The sequence below is a fragment of the Centroberyx affinis genome, unplaced genomic scaffold (assembly GCF_046629955.1).
Source record: "Centroberyx affinis isolate AG114_WGS23_722 - 3 ecotype Tasmania unplaced genomic scaffold, CSIRO-AGI_Caff_v1 ptg004154l_1, whole genome shotgun sequence".
Taxonomy (NCBI): Eukaryota; Metazoa; Chordata; class Actinopteri; order Beryciformes; family Berycidae; genus Centroberyx; species Centroberyx affinis.
Window position 1 is genome coordinate 131,582 of NW_027281919.1, and position 15,878 is coordinate 147,459.

Below are 15,878 nucleotides of genomic sequence, written 5' to 3' on the forward strand. Positions count from 1 at the left end.
TATCCTTCAACCCTCCAGTGAAGTTGATCTCAGGCTTGTATGACTGATTGTTTGAGTTACACAGTTGTTTAACAATCGCAATCTTACAGCTTGACACATGGTCTGTGCTCTTGCTCTTGACATAATTCTCAGTCCTCGCTGTTATTTGTGACTGTGGTAATGTCAAATACCTTCTTGTGGTTGGGTAGGTGAAACATCCGCTGCTACTGAGACCACTCAGCAGAGGCTCCAGGACAGCCCCGCCTGCAGCTGCATGAAGCACACACAGCAGTGAACTTCAGCTACACAGCAGCCTCGGCAAACACTCAAAGAAAAACAAAAGCAAGTTTTAAATGGCTGTTTGTTTATTTTAATCTTTTGCATATATTTAATCTACAAAATACAGACGAAATAAAGATAAAATCTAAAGCAATCATTTCATTCATTCCACCACTGGAGAGATAAATAAATAATGTGCACAGTCTGTGTTACAGCAACAATGCATAGTCCATTAATTACAATAATAGAAAAAGAAATGTTTAATGTACATGTAACTCATGCGATCACTTTTTTTTTTTTGGCTTTAGCGCGAACATGCGGTAGTTTACACTCAGCAACAACGTGAACATCAGGAATACTGAACAGCTTACCAGCTTATTAAAAAAAAAGCCTTTTGTGACTCTTTGTGTGACGATTTTCTTTAGAATCGGAAGATTCAGTTCAAAGTAAGTGTGCAAGCTCACAAAAAAATCATGTGATACGGCCACCATACTCGAACAACTCTAACTAGCAGAGTCTTGCCCTTTATTGCCCTCATAACACTCCCAGCCACATAATAACGTTCAGACCTGCCCCCCCTTCCAATGACAAAGCTGTCTCTGCGTTACAAATAGAAACATTAATCCATGAGGAGATTCCTTCACAAAGCTAATTACCTGTAAGTTAATTATCTAAGCTGTAGATTTGATTTATTCTTGCTCATGGTTTATTAATTCGCCGTCAGCATGTTTATATCATGTATGCACCAAAGACATTTTCACAGGCTTGCGATCGCACAATCTGTGAGGTGTTTTTCACTTTCACAAAAATGCTGTCGTCTTTGAAGAGGTGAAACACTCCTCCCAGGTAGCTGTTTGAATGGGCTTCTTTGGCAGGCTTGCGGGAGTATCTCCTGGACTGCAGGAGGGGTATATCTTTCCCAAGGTACCGAGGAGTTTCTTGGTTCATAGAGTGAGTGAATGCACTGCCTTCCACGAAGAAGACCTTGGAATAGACATAGTAATATCCCTCTTTCTGAATGACAATCTTTCCCTGTTTGTACTCCATTTTGTAGAGGAGAGGGTCTGCGTCTGTGCTCCATGACATGATCTCTGGTCCATGATGCACACTTCCACCTGGACAGAAGAAACAAGACAACAGACAAAAAGCATTAGCTACACATACACTAATTTGACTAATTTGACTACACATACACTAATTAGACTAGTGTATGAAGAAATATTAGGCAGCATTTTGTTCAAACCTGCTATTTATTCACCCTTGTAACCCTTGTCTTTGATTCACTAACAAATGCCAGAACTACCCCATATTTTGATTTATTGATCTACCATGCCTCTGTAATACAGTAAATGGCCACACTATGGTAATGGAAAGGACATGAGCACTGGTCTCACCTGTCAGATGTGCAACAGGTTTGGAAGGAAGAATAACAGGGTTGGGCCTTCTAGTGGGAACAGGGCGAGCACCTTTGTCTGTGTTGGGAGCAGAAATACTATTTAATGCGTATAATGTTAAGCAATTGATGAAGTTAATCAAATTTGAGCAAAAGGTACTGAGACTTACCTGAGATGATCTTAGCAGATGATGCCGAATCAGCCTGCAATGGAAATAAAAAGGGATTACTTCTTTGTTTTGTGTGTGTGTGTGTGTGTGTGCGTGTGTGTGTGTGTGTGTGTGTGTGTGTGTGTCAGCATGCAGATGCATTTATTTGTAAGGATATGTCCTTGCATTGAAGTGCGGCATGTGTTGTTACAGTCATTATCGTTGGAGGCGACCAAGTTTCTCCAAAATGTAGAATCTCTAATATAATGTAATGTATCTCTAATCTGTGAAGTCATCATTGACTACTGCCCTATTGACAATACATGGGAAAGTGATTGTGTATCTGTTGGTTGGATTTTAATTCATGACCATCAGTTTGAAGTTGTACTATAGGGTACGGTGGCCATTTTAGGACATCCTTAACCTTCTGTGTCATTCGTAGATGTACTTTGTCAGATTTAGATAGACTTGAGTCAGGTTTAGGCATCTTTTGTCAGACTTGCATGGAGTTACATCTGGTTTAACTGATTCATTCGTAGAAGTACTTTGTCAGATTTGACTTGAAGTTGGACAAAGTACATCTACGACTGACAAAGGTGGATGAGCGTGTCCTAAACTGGCCCCCACACTACGGGTCCTGAACAAGGAAATGTACCCGTATCACCAGAAAATGATCCTGGTTCTGTCAGGATCCACATTCTCCTATTCACTGTCAATGCGGTAGCTCCGGAAAGCGTCCCTTGATGTCTTGTCTCTAGCTTTGGCTTGATGCATGTTATGAAATTCTTATGAAATGCTTTTGACGGGCACTTTTGTTTTTTCCGTCAGGGTCTGTGGTGATCGGCAAAAAGGTAGATCACAGTCCTGCTAGAACAAATAGACCACTTCCTCCCCTCCTCCACCCCCCTGCTCATATACTGTATGTACCACTACGCTCCGTCCCCCACTGCTGCAGCCTGCACAGAGCATCAGACCAGGGCAGGAAACTGAGTCACTGCGGTGGAGTAAAAGCACCTGACCAGCCATCATCATGGAACATCTTGTGTGCACGCCAATATTCCTGGGAAGTCACTGAAGTTCTCCAAAATGAGGCCCGAATCTAACATACTTCTCCATCTCCACTCCATTCTCTTCCCCATAGTAGTGAAATTATTTCGCCGTCAGCATTTTTTAGAGAAAAACAATCATTCAGATGTTAGAGAAAATGTCACTTTCATTTCCGTCATGAGTGGCATTTAATTTTTCACGAATGCCTTGGAATCCTGAGCGAGCAAGACGCCGTACGTCAATGTAGTGTGTCTCAAGTTACAACTGAATGCCATCGTGACACTGTGGGCAAACATGTGATCACATATTGATCTCTGGGCTTTCCACTTTGGTTGTGCCAGTATGTCCGCAAATCTCCATGTTGCCGAGGGCGGAAGTAACTAATTACATTTACTCACATTACTGTAATTTGAGAAGTTTTTATGTGTACTTGTACTTTTTTGAGTATTTTTTTTTTTAAAGTCAGTAATCTTACTTTTAAATGAGCTATGTTTTACTTCTTTTACTTCTACTTCAGTGAAATATCAGCAAAGTAACAGTACTTCTACTTGAGTAGGAAACTGCAGTACTCTTTCCACCACTGGAAGTCTATATCACTACGTCTTTAGATAATTACAGATAATTACATCTCCCATAAAAATACCAAGACAGAGAAATAATTCACACTGTGAATACTCAAGTTTTTCAATGAAAATGCAAAGACATTGAAGTTGCGAGCGACAGAACACAAGAAAAAGAAAGGTGTAAAGAGAAATATGAAAAATGAAAATGAGAATAAGGTGTTACAACACCAACTGAGCTCACATGGGGAAAGTGAGACTTTTGGGTTTAGAAGGAAAATGAATGAAGCTTTAAACAAAAAAAAGGAGTACTGTGACATCCAACTGCTAAGGACCTAGACTGTCCCACAGGGGAAATCAGACACAGAACAGAGAACAGAGTCATCAAAGGCATCACAGGCAGGTGAGCACACAGAGACGAGGCTGATACTCACTGGCTCTGGGTTGTAGAGGCGGTAGATGAAGCAGGCCTCTATGGCCATGCCACACAGCGCCAGGCTCACCAGCAGGAACAGCAGGGTCTGTGCCACTCCGGCTCGCGGTCGCATTCGGCCGAGCCTGGGGGGCAACGGAGGAGGGAAGGCCTTGTGGCTATCCACCACAAACACAGAGGGATAGTGGACACCGCACTCTGCCATACCTGCTGTGTTCTCTCTTGAACTGCCGAAAAGTGGAAGATATCCTCCAGGAGGTGCCGAAAAGTGAAGTCAAAGGGGGCTGCAGCGACAAGCAAGAGGCCTCCCACGAGTGAGACGGAGCAGCAGTGTGGGTGGGATCGTTTGTCGTCGCTTCAAGTCAAGTCAGATAAAGACCATGTCACCCTCGGATGTCGAGATCTAGAGATGTCTCACCAGAGAAGCCCCTTTGGAGGCTGTCAGACACGCACCTATTGGCCCTGCAGCAGCTGCAAACATCAAAATGAGAGCTGAAGTGAATTTTTCCAACTCAGCTGCAGAAGCCGAAAGTCATGGAGCCTTAAGGTGAAGGACGAGTGTCAGGCAGCGGGTGACCATGCACAGAGCTTCTTAGCCGCCCCTTCATGCCCTCCCACTTCACTGTAAAAGCAATGTTGAAATATCCCCATTCGCACTTCCTCTCTCTCACACTATACACACATTTAGTCTCGCTCGCCGTCTGACAGTAACCACTAGATCAAAATAGAGACACACAGGTGGAGATCAGTGACCAGATACGCTTGCCAGACATATGAATATAGTTTTAAACTGCAAGCACTTTTCATTTGGAACATTTTGTTGAGTGAGACACTGAAGATAAGAGCTTACGTGTCAGAATAGTGCAGACTGGTATTTGAGAAGTGATGTCTATAGTTCTCACATGGTTGACACATAAAATTGCCACATAAACTTCACTGACTCCTCTGTCGGTTCCATGATGTTGAATAGCTAAGCCAGTAGCATTTGATTGAAAGAAAACAAAATACCTTTGAACTGATAGAGGAAGAGGAGGAAGTCCAACTTCCAAATTTGCGTCATTAATAATAGTAGAGTTATGGTTCCAAAGGAAACAAGGCTCCTAGCATCACTTGAGTGAATACATGAATACACTTGCTCAGTATCTTGAAAGTATGGATGACATTGTCTCTTTAATGGTTTGAGATGTTTTTTCTGGTGTGGATTTGGTGCCGTTCATCTCCTGGAGACCTAAATCAACATTTTTCACAATGAAGTAAGTCTGATTTACCTGCAGAGCCCTCCATCTTCGTGATGATGGTGAAAAGTCAAGCTTCCAAGCAGCAGGGTGGTGTAGTGAGTAGAGAGACCGCCCTTCAGCCAGAAAGACCCGGATTCAAGCCCCTGTGTCAGGGAGCGTCCGCCCTACTGAAGTGTCCTTGAGCAAGACGCTTGTGCGTTTCATTAGTAACAAGCCCTCCTTCACTTCTCCACGGCGCTTGGTAATACGTAGCACCATACGTAACGCGAGTGGCCACTCTCAGAGCAGGGGAGCAGGGTCCGAGGGGGAGCAGAGTATTTAAAATGGAATACACTTGCCCTTAAGTAGGCCTAATAATTAATAATAAGAATAAATAATAATAAAATACACAGAACAATGAGTAATGAAATATTGCAGATGAGTTCATTTCATAAATATGTCTAAATCCTCTAAATATTGTTTGTTTACTTGCATTTATATTTATCACCTGTTCGTGCACCGGAATTGACGGACGATCACAATGCATCCTGGGAAATATGCGCTTGTGAAGTCTACATCTCTGTTGACTCACTCCCTCGGCCCTTGAAGGGTCCAGCTCAGGGAGTTCACTTGAGTTATCAGAGTAATGCAACGGCACTTAAGATGGAGGAGGGGATTCCCCCGAGGGGAAGTCAACGAGAGCAGGTTGAAACGACTAATGAAACGCACCGAGGCCAGCTCCAGGGCTGCTGCTCTGTAGCTGAACCTGACCTTTGACCTCCTTGAGGAGGGGGACAAGCACAGCAAAAAGAAATCTTTCCCCAAAGGGAACATTAAAGTACATTACATTATTATCACATTAAAACACTGTCGCTGCTGCTGTTCCAGAAAATCCCATGAATAGGATCTAGTTGTTGAGAAGGCCTTGGCGAACATCATTGCCACATGTTTCAATCAGCTGGGTTATGATTGATTTGTGGGGACATTGTTACCAGGAAAGGGGATTAAGGTAATCACTTAAAATGGCAAGCCCACTCTAAACCAACCACCCTAATGAAAAATCCCTGTAATAGCCTAATAGTCCTATAATATACCTATAGGGACTTATCATGTGTTTGTTGAGTCAATAGCTATTTTGTTGTGACCTTATTGTGACTTTATGTTATTTTTATCATCTCCTATAGAATTACTAAAGCATGTTATATGCATAATTTTAACCTATAATAATTGTACGATATTATAAAATTATGCTGTGATATTTGTCCTTCTAAACATTAATATAGAATTGAATATAGGTGACTATAGCTGACTGGACCAGGAAATGCACCTCACATCATTACAAAGTAATGTATTTAATATTGTATATGTATATATGCATTTAATACTGAGATATTGTTTCATTTTGTACATACCTCATACAGCATACCTTAGGCTTGACAGCTTTGTTTTGCCCGAGCTCCCCCTACAGGACGAAACAGAACATCAACATTTGACTGAAGGAATTCCTGTATTGAAAAACATTTTTGCGCAAGTATAAATCAGCTATAAAATGCACAATATATGGTATAAATTTAAAACTAACATTTTACACTAACAGCATGCTTAGACTAAATAAGCACATTGCACCTTGTCACCCCTCCTCGGTTTTGCATGTGGCCAGACTATTGGTCGAAACAGCTTGTGACTTCGGTCAATTCAACTCTGATGAAGAAACCAAGTAGGTTACTATTTCCCCACAGCCGGAATATGAGAGTAAGCAATAACAGATAGACTGGAACATTATTGCTCTATTATGCATGCACAGACTAGGACAAAAAACACTAAAAGCTGATGGTGAAAGTTGAAAGTGTCTTGATAAGCTATAATGCATTACGACCGGAGAGTGATGAATGTCCCTGCTAAACTCTACTTACTGGCCTGTTTTACACTGTTAACGGACTTAACTTTGGGCTTTGGACAAAACCAAGACACCGAATTCACATTTCTGTTACCTGCTGGCCGAACAGAGTGTTTTTACCAAACCACCGTGAAGAACTGGAGCTTGGAAGTTGAATACCAGGTAGGTCTCTCTCTCTCTCTCTCTCTCTCTCTCTCTCTCTCTCTCTCTCTCTGCGTGTTCATGTGCCTCTAAAATGACAATGTCATGATTTTTTATTTTTTTTTTAAAGGTTTTGAATAGTGCACATTTATGAATAATAACTAGCCTCGGGGGGAAAAAAAGAAAGAAAGAAAACAAACAGCAGGTAAACAGGACATGGACTTTGCCCATGCAGAGATAAGACTCTGCTGCTGCTGAGGTTAGAGACACCTGCGCAGTGTCAGCTCGCTGAAACTGCATCAGGGCAGAGAGGTTGCAGGAACTGGGTATAAAGTTATATTCCTGCCTGCACCCATACTGCAGAAAACACATTTCACATATACTTTAAATTATGTTTTGAGATATGTTTCCAAATATACACCAAATGCCACAAACATGTGCATGTAGATGATACTGATATATCAGCAAGCATATCCAACTCAAATTATAAATATATTGTTCTGTCCTTTGTTCTTTTGTCTCTCTTGATTGTGAAGCACTTCGTGATTTTATTTTGTTTGTGAAGCACTTTGAAAAGTGCTATATAAATAAATATTATTATATTATTAGAAATGAATGTCATCTACATGTACAAATACACAAGTATATGTGACGTTATTATTTTTTTGAATGTGCAGCAGCAGAAAGCAACATCATTTAGAAGTAAATATACGCAAAGTGGACCAAAAAAAAATTCTTTCAAACAATTACTTTCATGATAGCAAGCTTTGAATTCCAGCAGCAAACCTTTCTCCACAACCCTCGTAATGTTTTATTGGCCCCCAGTTATTTGACATGTTCATGGCTTTAATGTTGGACCATCACACCCATGTCGGGGTGCTGCTGCTCCCCCTGGCAGAGGCATGACAGCGGTGTAATGTCGGGGCCCTCGCTGCCCCGCTGTGAGGGGCCTGTCTGAAGCCTGGCTGGCAGGACGACTGGGGCGTCTTCACTGGGACAGTTGACACCCGGCTCTCAGGCAGGAGCACTTGATGCGACGTGGAGGTCTTATTCACAGCAGCACTTGTGGTGTCCTGTGAGCTTCAGGGCCGGTTCATGAGATGCCACTGTGCTTTGACAGATCCCTTCCTGCTCTGTCTGACAGCTGGAGCCAACTCAGTAAGCTAAGAGCCACATAACAGACTGTGGATTGTGTATATGTTTGGTTTGAGGGCAGCAGGGTGGTCTAGTGATTAAAGGGACCGTCCTTCTACCAAAGCACCAAGGACCCCGTTCTGCAGCTCACCTCTGACCTCTTATTCCCCTGGAGTGAAAAGAGAATTTCCCCTAAAGGGATCCAAAAAGTTTCCCATTATTATCATTGTGGCAAAAGCATATTATGTAAGCAAGGTAGCTGCTGAAACTACTAGGAACTTGAGTTTGAATATGGAAATCAGAGAGCCGTTGCCCAGATAGACGGATAAAACCTCGGCCTGCGAGCTGCGTGACATGAAAATGTGAGCGTACCGGTGGTTTAGAGAGAAAGGTCATGGTAACAGTTGGCAGTGACTTGGAGCCTGAATATTCTGCATTATTACTAATATCCTTCTATTTCCCCGCCAGGTGATAGCAGGGGCGGGTCTGGATGTCGGCTTCACCCTCATCTCCCCCAGTGGATACCGGTTGGCCTCGGACTTCAGGAGATCTGACGGGATCCACACGTGGGTCCACAAAATACTTTGATCCTCAATCCCCCAACACTCTTTACATGTTTGGAAACCTATTAACTATTCTTAGAGGCAACGGTCGAGGCAGTGGTTAAGCCTCCATCCCCCAGAATATAGAAATACCCGCAAAGAAAGGGGCTCTAGATCAGATCACCACTTTCTCACCCTTTCAAATCTATATATGCATTTTGATATAAAACTGTTATCTGATATTCACTAAAAAGTCTAAACCAATGGAATATCAGTCAGGAAGAGAAAGGCAGTTTTATTTGATGGGATGGGTGTGGGATTGTTCAAAAATCAGATGGTTTTATTGATTAAAAATGTATATTTTCGCCTCCTAGTGCAGCCTGAGCTCACTGTGAAATATACTCTGTTTTCCAGGAAGTAATGGGAGTTCATTTCATGGGGACATTAACTATTCTTATAGGCAGTGGTCGAGGCAGTGGTTAAGCCTCCATCACCCAGAATATATAAATACTTTAAAAAGAAAGGGGCTCAAAGGTCAGATCACCACTTTCTTTCCCTTTCCAAAGCACTATATACACATTTTTGTTACCTGATATCCACCAGGATATAAAAAATACAGATGATTGCACCCGACTGTTTTATAAGAACTAGAGTAGTGAGTAGATTCAGTAGTGAGCTCTAATATCCACCATGATTTGCAGTTGTCACCAGTTTCAAACAGTAGATGCCTCATTTTGGATTTTTCTCTCCCTCTTTTCCCTCCTGCCTCAGAGTGGATCCCACGGAGGACGGAGACTACCGGCTGTGTTTCGACAACAGCTTCAGCAAGCTGTCGGAGAAGATGGTGTTCTTCGACGTGATCGTTAACGGTCAGGGCGGGAACGGCGGAGGGCGCGAGGAGTGGGCGGACGAGGCCCCGCCGGAGAGCATGGTGGAGTACAAGCTGGAGGACATCAGGGTGAGAGAGGGATAGGAAAAACACAAAGACTCCTAAGACAAAAGCTACAAAAGCTCCCTCTCCAATCTAGAGAACACTTGAACTTTCTAATGTCATATTCCCTTTGATGTCCCTCCGTCCCGGCACTCTCTTTCATCTCCTCCTCCTTGTTGTTTCTGTTCTTTTTGCAGGCGAGCATGGACTCGGTGTACCGGCACCTGGAGAAGAGCCGGCAGGTGCAGGCCGTGCTGCGGGCCTTTGAGGCGCGGGACCGCTACCTTCTGGAGGATAACCTGTGGCGGGTGTCCTTCTGGTCCTGCCTCAGCCTGCTGGTCATGCTGACCGTAGCCGTCAGTCAGATCTACACTCTGAGACGCCTCTTTGACGACAAGAAGAGGGTCTGTACATAGTCCCATCTAGCTGCTACAGCCAAGAGAGCGCAGGGCCCAAATGATCTCTGACTTGACAGATGGAGCCCAAAGATGTGCCATGTGAGGAACTGTCCGCTATAGTGACTTAAAGGGATAGTTCACATTTTTGACTGTTAACTGATTTATCATGCTCAGGGAACTCTTTCATTTCAGTCACAAATTTCTTGTTTTTATGTTTTGGTTATTGAGACATTGGCAGCAGAAGTTGCACATAACAATTCCAGTGACTAAAAAGACTCATCATATCATATTTACATTGCATGTAGTGCAATGGGGGAGGGGGGAGGGGGAAGGGGGACGATGGCATCTCTCTGCCAGCAGAATTTCAAAGTCCCAGGCTGAATAAAGTATAAAGTAACATTATTTCAGGCCCAATGACCTAGAATTGCTAACAAATGCAGAAAACTTGTGCTTCCAATATCTCAACAGCCAAAACCCTAGATCATTTAAGATAGAAATAAGATTTAAAAAAATAGGCTTTGAAAAACCTTTAATTGCAGTTGTTGTGCCAAAACTATTTATGCCAGTCAGAAACACTGGACAATACTGTGACAGCTCAGTCTACCTGATGAGATCCAAAGTAATGATTGTTTTTACAATCATGTTTTTTGTTTACAGAGGATGCACAAAAACATTCTGATCAATGAACACTAATAAAATACTTGCAGCACTGATATCTATTTATAATGTCATTAGGGATGTCTGAAAGGAAAACCACAGCTGCTCTCACGGGAATGTTTTTTTTTATTGAATTTCAGATATTAAATTTCATGTTGACATTTATTACATTATGTTTTACGAAGATTATCCAAAACAAACCCAAAAGTTCAGAAACCCGACTCCTGAGAGTGTATTGTAAAACAGATTTTTTTTTTTACGCTTTTTAACTAAGACTCATGCTGTTTAAGACATACCAAATAAAAAAACAAATCACATTTAAATACAATCATTACTGTGCCAAAAAACAGATTGTATTCACACAATCATAAAAGCAATTTCCCTGATCAATTTCTCCATCTGGGAGGTTAAAACGGCAGAAAGTACAGTTGGTTTTGGCTATAGTCCGGTCCTGGCCATAGTTTGGCTTCACGGTGGTAATGTTTGTTTTATACAATTGCACTTTCTGTGGTAAAAAAAAAAGATATAGCACAGCACCTAAGGCATAACATATTGATTATATATGTATCACTACACAAATCTCTTAACATTAAAAATACCTTACTATTTACATTTTGGCTTATATAAGAGCAATGCCAAGCACTGCTCATTTCCTTCTTTCACCCTATATTGCATCAACTTTCTAGGACTCTTCCCCTCATTTAAATGCTTTTCCTCTATTTCCTCACTCCTTACCCTCCATGATTATCATATTTTGTCACCATACAGCCGAGACACACAGAACCTCTGCTGTACAGTTTGTGCTCCAACTAAGACTGTTGTAAAGCGTATTCAGTGGTAACTCTCAGCCACTTGAAAGGCATTTTTCTCCCTCATCAGAGACCAGAGACATGCTGCAATAATAAACAGCGTTCTCATGTTTCCCCAAGTCGAACTGTCATTATGACTTGGCACAGTATCGAGTAATTTATCCACAGAAGAATATGTTTGTATCTCAAATTACAGCTCTTTGTATGAATAAAGAATGAGCAGGTCTTCTGGGAGCTCAGTGTGAAATTAGATTTGAATAATTAGAATATGGAAAACCTCTGCGTGAGATTTATGTTTTAAATTATCTCCCACGCACTATTAGAACATTACACATTGTTATGTGTGGGGATATTAAATCAACTTTAACACTCCTGACCGTTTTAAACATTTAATGTGAAACATTAATTTTCACATCATGAAAAACAATTCAAGATACAATTCAAAGTTTGCAGCCTCGGTAAGTGATAATAGTTCAACTTCCAATTAAAAAAAAAAAAAGTCCTCTTGTATTTCATGAGGATTATGAGTGTCATGATCACTAGGCCTGAAAACGCACAGTGGAGCTTATTCTTTTGGTGAGCTGAAGTTAAGGTATTGGTAGTTCTTCTTTGGTCCAGCTCTGGTCCCGGAGTCTTCTCACGTCCGCTCCGCACCACTCGGGGTCACCACTGGTTTCGACGGGGAGCAGGGCGCCTGTTCAGGAACAATCGACCAACATTAATCTTTCTCTTCGCAATGCTGCAGGCTCCAGTCATCGCAAGAGTTAGAGGCATTTGTACTGGGGGTGTTCTCTATTCTTGAGAGGCCAGTTGATCCTCCGCCCGTTACAGTGTCACAGACAAGCATCATATGAAGGATGTAATAACTAGAGAAGACACTTATAAACTTCCAGTCCTGTTGTGATTAGGATTAAGAAAGTAATGCAATAGCTCAAAGAGAATGAGACTTTTCATTCTGAGAATGTGATGCAATTTCAGTGCAGAAAGATGCAGAGACCAAAGCGAACGCGTGTAAATGCTTTGACATATCCAGCCAGGCCCTTTCCATGAACTGTGGGTAAACTTTGAAATATGGTTTGATTGAATCAATACATGAACACATAAATGGAGCGCAACATGAAAAAGCTACTGCTATTACTATGACATGGTATTGATTTTCATTTTCTACTGCACCTTGCATTCAGAGTGAAAATGCATGGGCTGAGAGTAAAGAACAGAGACTGTTCTTTCTGTAATGCCTTAATGGCTTGTCTCTCTGAAGCGGGCAGCCTGCTGGCGGAGAGTTGCCATAGGAACGTCTGCAGGTTTATGTCAGTCTGTATCGGCGAGGTGGGGGAGATAGAGGCGAGGGAGGAGAGGAAGACCGGGGAAAGGCTACATGTACTGAGAGAGAGGAAAGAGAGAGTGGATCACACAGGACACAAGGAGACACCAACCACCAGAGCCAGTCCCTTTATTGTACACAACACCTCTTTATTGACTCTCCTTTCTAAATCAGTTCATTTTGTTTATTCAAATCCATTAATTGCTACAGAGGCACTTGACAAGGATTTGCGTAACAAAAGAAAAGAGATTTTTGCATGTTGGTTCCCAACCCCGCCCACCAGATCCAGACAGGGGAGGGAAAGAGGAAGGGAGGCGGGGTGCAACCATTAGGGAGAAAGGCAGCACTGCCACAACCTCACGTATTACAGGGCAACAACAGTCTAGGCTTTTCAGGGGACAGGCTTGAGTGACAGGTGCATGATGATGAAAAGGGAATTTCAATCAGGAGTTGAGTGATTGTATCACTGGGACTATAACGTCTCTGTGCCAGGGATTCATGGCGGATATCTAGAAATCTAAAGTAAAAGTTTGTCAAGTAATCAAGAGGTTTTGGGCCAGTTTCTAAGCACCTTGTAGGACTCCCCCACCGGCACTGTCACTGTAAGCCAGACCTGCTGAGAAATGCAAGGGAAGGAAAAGCACATTCTGCCTTGAGAGTCTGTGGTTTGGGACTTCCTAACAGTTGCTTTGTCTTGTCACCAGATTGGCTAAATGTGTATTAAGTTTCTATCCTCTGTGGTGAGTACAGAAGACAGTCTAGACAGCCTCTTCAGACAGGATGTGCCTTCATACACCACAACAGAATTCCAACTCCCACCACCCGCTCACCACCACTACTGATCAAATCAAAAACAGAAAACATCAAAGTAGTCCATTGTCGCTCGCCCTCCTGGCCCTTTTCCCCCCTCTACTTGCCCAAACGTTCCAAAAAAAGAAAAGAAAAAAAAAAAAGGTCAAATACCCTCATAGAGCAATCAATGAACAATATTCATCAGCAAATAATCACAGCTGCGGAGACACTCTCCGGCCCAAAGTACCCTCCCAACATACAACAGGCTTAGACAGCTGAACCCTGTAATACAACCCCAATAACGGCCCAAGAGAAACTGGGGATTCGAGTAGAATAGAATATAGTTGTACAGAGCTGATACAATTGCAATCAAAACATCAAAGGAAAACGACAAATGCCCAGGTTATAAATAATGCATCAGGAGATGACCAATCTCTTTTCCCCTACATCCAAGGCTATCCCATGCAACGACTGTGTTAGTGCTTCCATTAGTATGACTACATTTAAAAATGTTGGGCATTGATTATTATCAATAGCATCTTATTTTTTTTCCTCTTTTATCATCGGCCCTGGTATAAAACGAGATATCAGCATTTACTTCCCCAGTATCGGCTGGCTATATACAATGATATTCTATGGATGGCAGCAGAATCGATAGCGACCATAAATGTCTCTGTCAGCTGAGCCCAGACCGGGATGTGCCAACCCTCTGTGCTTAATGCCTTCTTTATACTCTAAAAACAGCCTCCTCCTCCTCCTCTACACACCCCAACGCTTCACCCTGCTTGGTCCTCTTTGAGAGGAAACCGTACTATGTGCTCTGTCCTATATGAATCAATTAAACCAGGAATGAACAAAGTCTAGCAGAGGGCTAAAGGGCCTCACTGGGGTTCAACTGAGACTAAAGGGATTAATGTTCTAGGCTTCCACAACTCAGAATTAGCGGAGAAAAAGCATCCCACAAAGTGCAGACAGCCTTCGATCTCTCTCTCTCTCTCTCTAGTTTTTATGCATAGTATTATGGTAATGGACTAAAACCTCACCATTATGAGTGGCTTGTTGTAAGGCTAGATGGTTAGAAGTGCTTGGATTAAAGTGGTCAATCTAGCTGAAGTCTTGTCACTGTGGCAGGATATTCACAGAGAAGGCTGAAGCTACTTGCTCAGTCTCGCGCAGCCCGGCCCCGCGGCTCGTCTTTTTATGCTTCTTTTTTTTTTCCGCTGCGATTAGGAATTCATTTTTAAAGCTACATTTATGAGGGTTATTAAAAAGGACAAAGTCACTCAAATAAAATAACACAAGGAAAAAAAAAAAAGTAATCATCAACACCACCAAAATAACAACAATGATAATATCCTATTGTTTTTCAGTATGAAATCAGTTAGAAAATGGAAACCCAGAAAAAACATTAACAATAGTTTAAGTGTGTATATTACACAGAGATCTAAAGTTGGGCGTCAGGGCCAATCTAAAAAGGCGGAGGGAGGGGAGAGGAAAGCCAGCCTGTAACAGTTTATAAGTTATTTAATAAGCTGCTGCCGGGCACCTTGTCAGAGGAAATAAACAAGTCAGTTATTACATTAAAAAAATAGCTCTTGAACTGAGCAGGTATGAGCCATGAACTGCCCGACTGCCTCCAGAGAGCCACCTGATGCATCGCCTCCTGCTGGCCGAAGATGAATGCACCCCACGGATCAGCTGGATTTTATTACGTATTATACAATTTCCAGAGCAGTCGCATTCAAATCTCTCCTCATTGTAATATTCAAGTGGTTAAAGGCTTCCTTTCTTTTGCACGTGCACTGATCACATCTGCAGGAGACTAACGACGGTATTAGCAGCTTATTAACATTGCTTGGATAGACTTTTTACTACGGCTGGACGATGCGTATCACTGTGCACAGATATCAGTCAGCCCCTCCCCTCTCTAGCCTCCCCCGCTCCTGGCCCATAGTGTGCAGATACACACACGCACACATGCACACACACACAGAGGTGGGCCTGGCCACAGGTCTAGTCTAGCAGGGAGGGCTCAGCAGGGCGGATAATGGTGGGCCGGTGAGGAGGAGCGCCGGGGGGTCTTCGGCTGCAAGGAGGAGAGAAGATACAGAACAAGGAGTGAGACGTGCTCACAGAGAGACAGGGGAGAAACCAAAACAACCCCACAGAGAGAAAAGAGGGAAGGTGAGACAGATA

General features: G+C 42.6%; 3 protein-coding genes across 8 annotated transcripts in view; 1 reads left to right on the plus strand and 2 right to left on the minus strand.

Annotated features, from left to right (window-relative positions):
* Window positions 1-340: 340 nt before the first annotated feature.
* On the minus strand, window positions 341-4,382 carry tnfsf14 (TNF superfamily member 14). The gene is made up of 4 exons (XM_071542685.1): window positions 3,842-4,382; window positions 1,822-1,855; window positions 1,653-1,730; window positions 341-1,373 (listed from the first exon to the last, which is right to left on the minus strand). The coding sequence occupies exons 1-4, from the start codon at window positions 4,043-4,045 to the stop codon at window positions 988-990; spliced, it is 702 nt and encodes a 233-aa protein (XP_071398786.1). The 5' UTR covers window positions 4,046-4,382; the 3' UTR covers window positions 341-987.
* Window positions 4,383-6,942: 2,560 nt separating this feature from the next.
* tmed1a (transmembrane p24 trafficking protein 1a) lies at window positions 6,943-10,118 on the plus strand. The gene is made up of 4 exons (XM_071542687.1): window positions 6,943-7,116; window positions 8,698-8,795; window positions 9,543-9,729; window positions 9,900-10,118. Exons 1-4 carry the CDS (start codon window positions 6,943-6,945, stop codon window positions 10,116-10,118), a joined length of 678 nt encoding a protein of 225 aa, XP_071398788.1.
* A 394-nt stretch (window positions 10,119-10,512) lies between these two features.
* The window catches only part of dnm2a (dynamin 2a), a 34,505-nt gene continuing 29,139 nt past the window's right edge, over window positions 10,513-15,878 (minus strand). For 2 of the 6 annotated variants that reach the window (XM_071542683.1, XM_071542682.1), the window contains one exon: window positions 10,513-15,768. In XM_071542683.1, the coding sequence (XP_071398784.1) occupies window positions 15,696-15,768 (73 nt within the window). In that variant the 3' untranslated portion in view covers window positions 10,513-15,695. The remainder of the gene's footprint in view (window positions 15,769-15,878) is intronic. The other 4 variants (XM_071542679.1, XM_071542678.1, XM_071542681.1 and 1 more) reach the window with 3 other exon arrangements.

Excerpts from the sequence above, each read along its gene's own strand:
- tmed1a (XM_071542687.1), top strand. The coding sequence starts at position 6,943 with ATGAATGTCCCTGCTAAACTCTACTTACTGGCCTGTTTTACACTGTTA. Across the intron at positions 8,796-9,542 it reads AGATCTGACGGGATCCACAC|AGTGGATCCCACGGAGGACG; the intron begins GTGGGTCCACAA and ends CTCCTGCCTCAG. Across the intron at positions 9,730-9,899 it reads ACAAGCTGGAGGACATCAGG|GCGAGCATGGACTCGGTGTA; the intron begins GTGAGAGAGGGA and ends TTCTTTTTGCAG.
- tnfsf14 (XM_071542685.1), bottom strand. The coding sequence starts at position 4,045 with ATGGCAGAGTGCGGTGTCCACTATCCCTCTGTGTTTGTGGTGGATAGC. Across the intron at positions 1,856-3,841 it reads GCCTCTACAACCCAGAGCCA|GCTGATTCGGCATCATCTGC; the intron begins GTGAGTATCAGC and ends TTTCCATTGCAG. Across the intron at positions 1,731-1,821 it reads ATCTGCTAAGATCATCTCAG|ACAAAGGTGCTCGCCCTGTT; the intron begins GTAAGTCTCAGT and ends CTCCCAACACAG.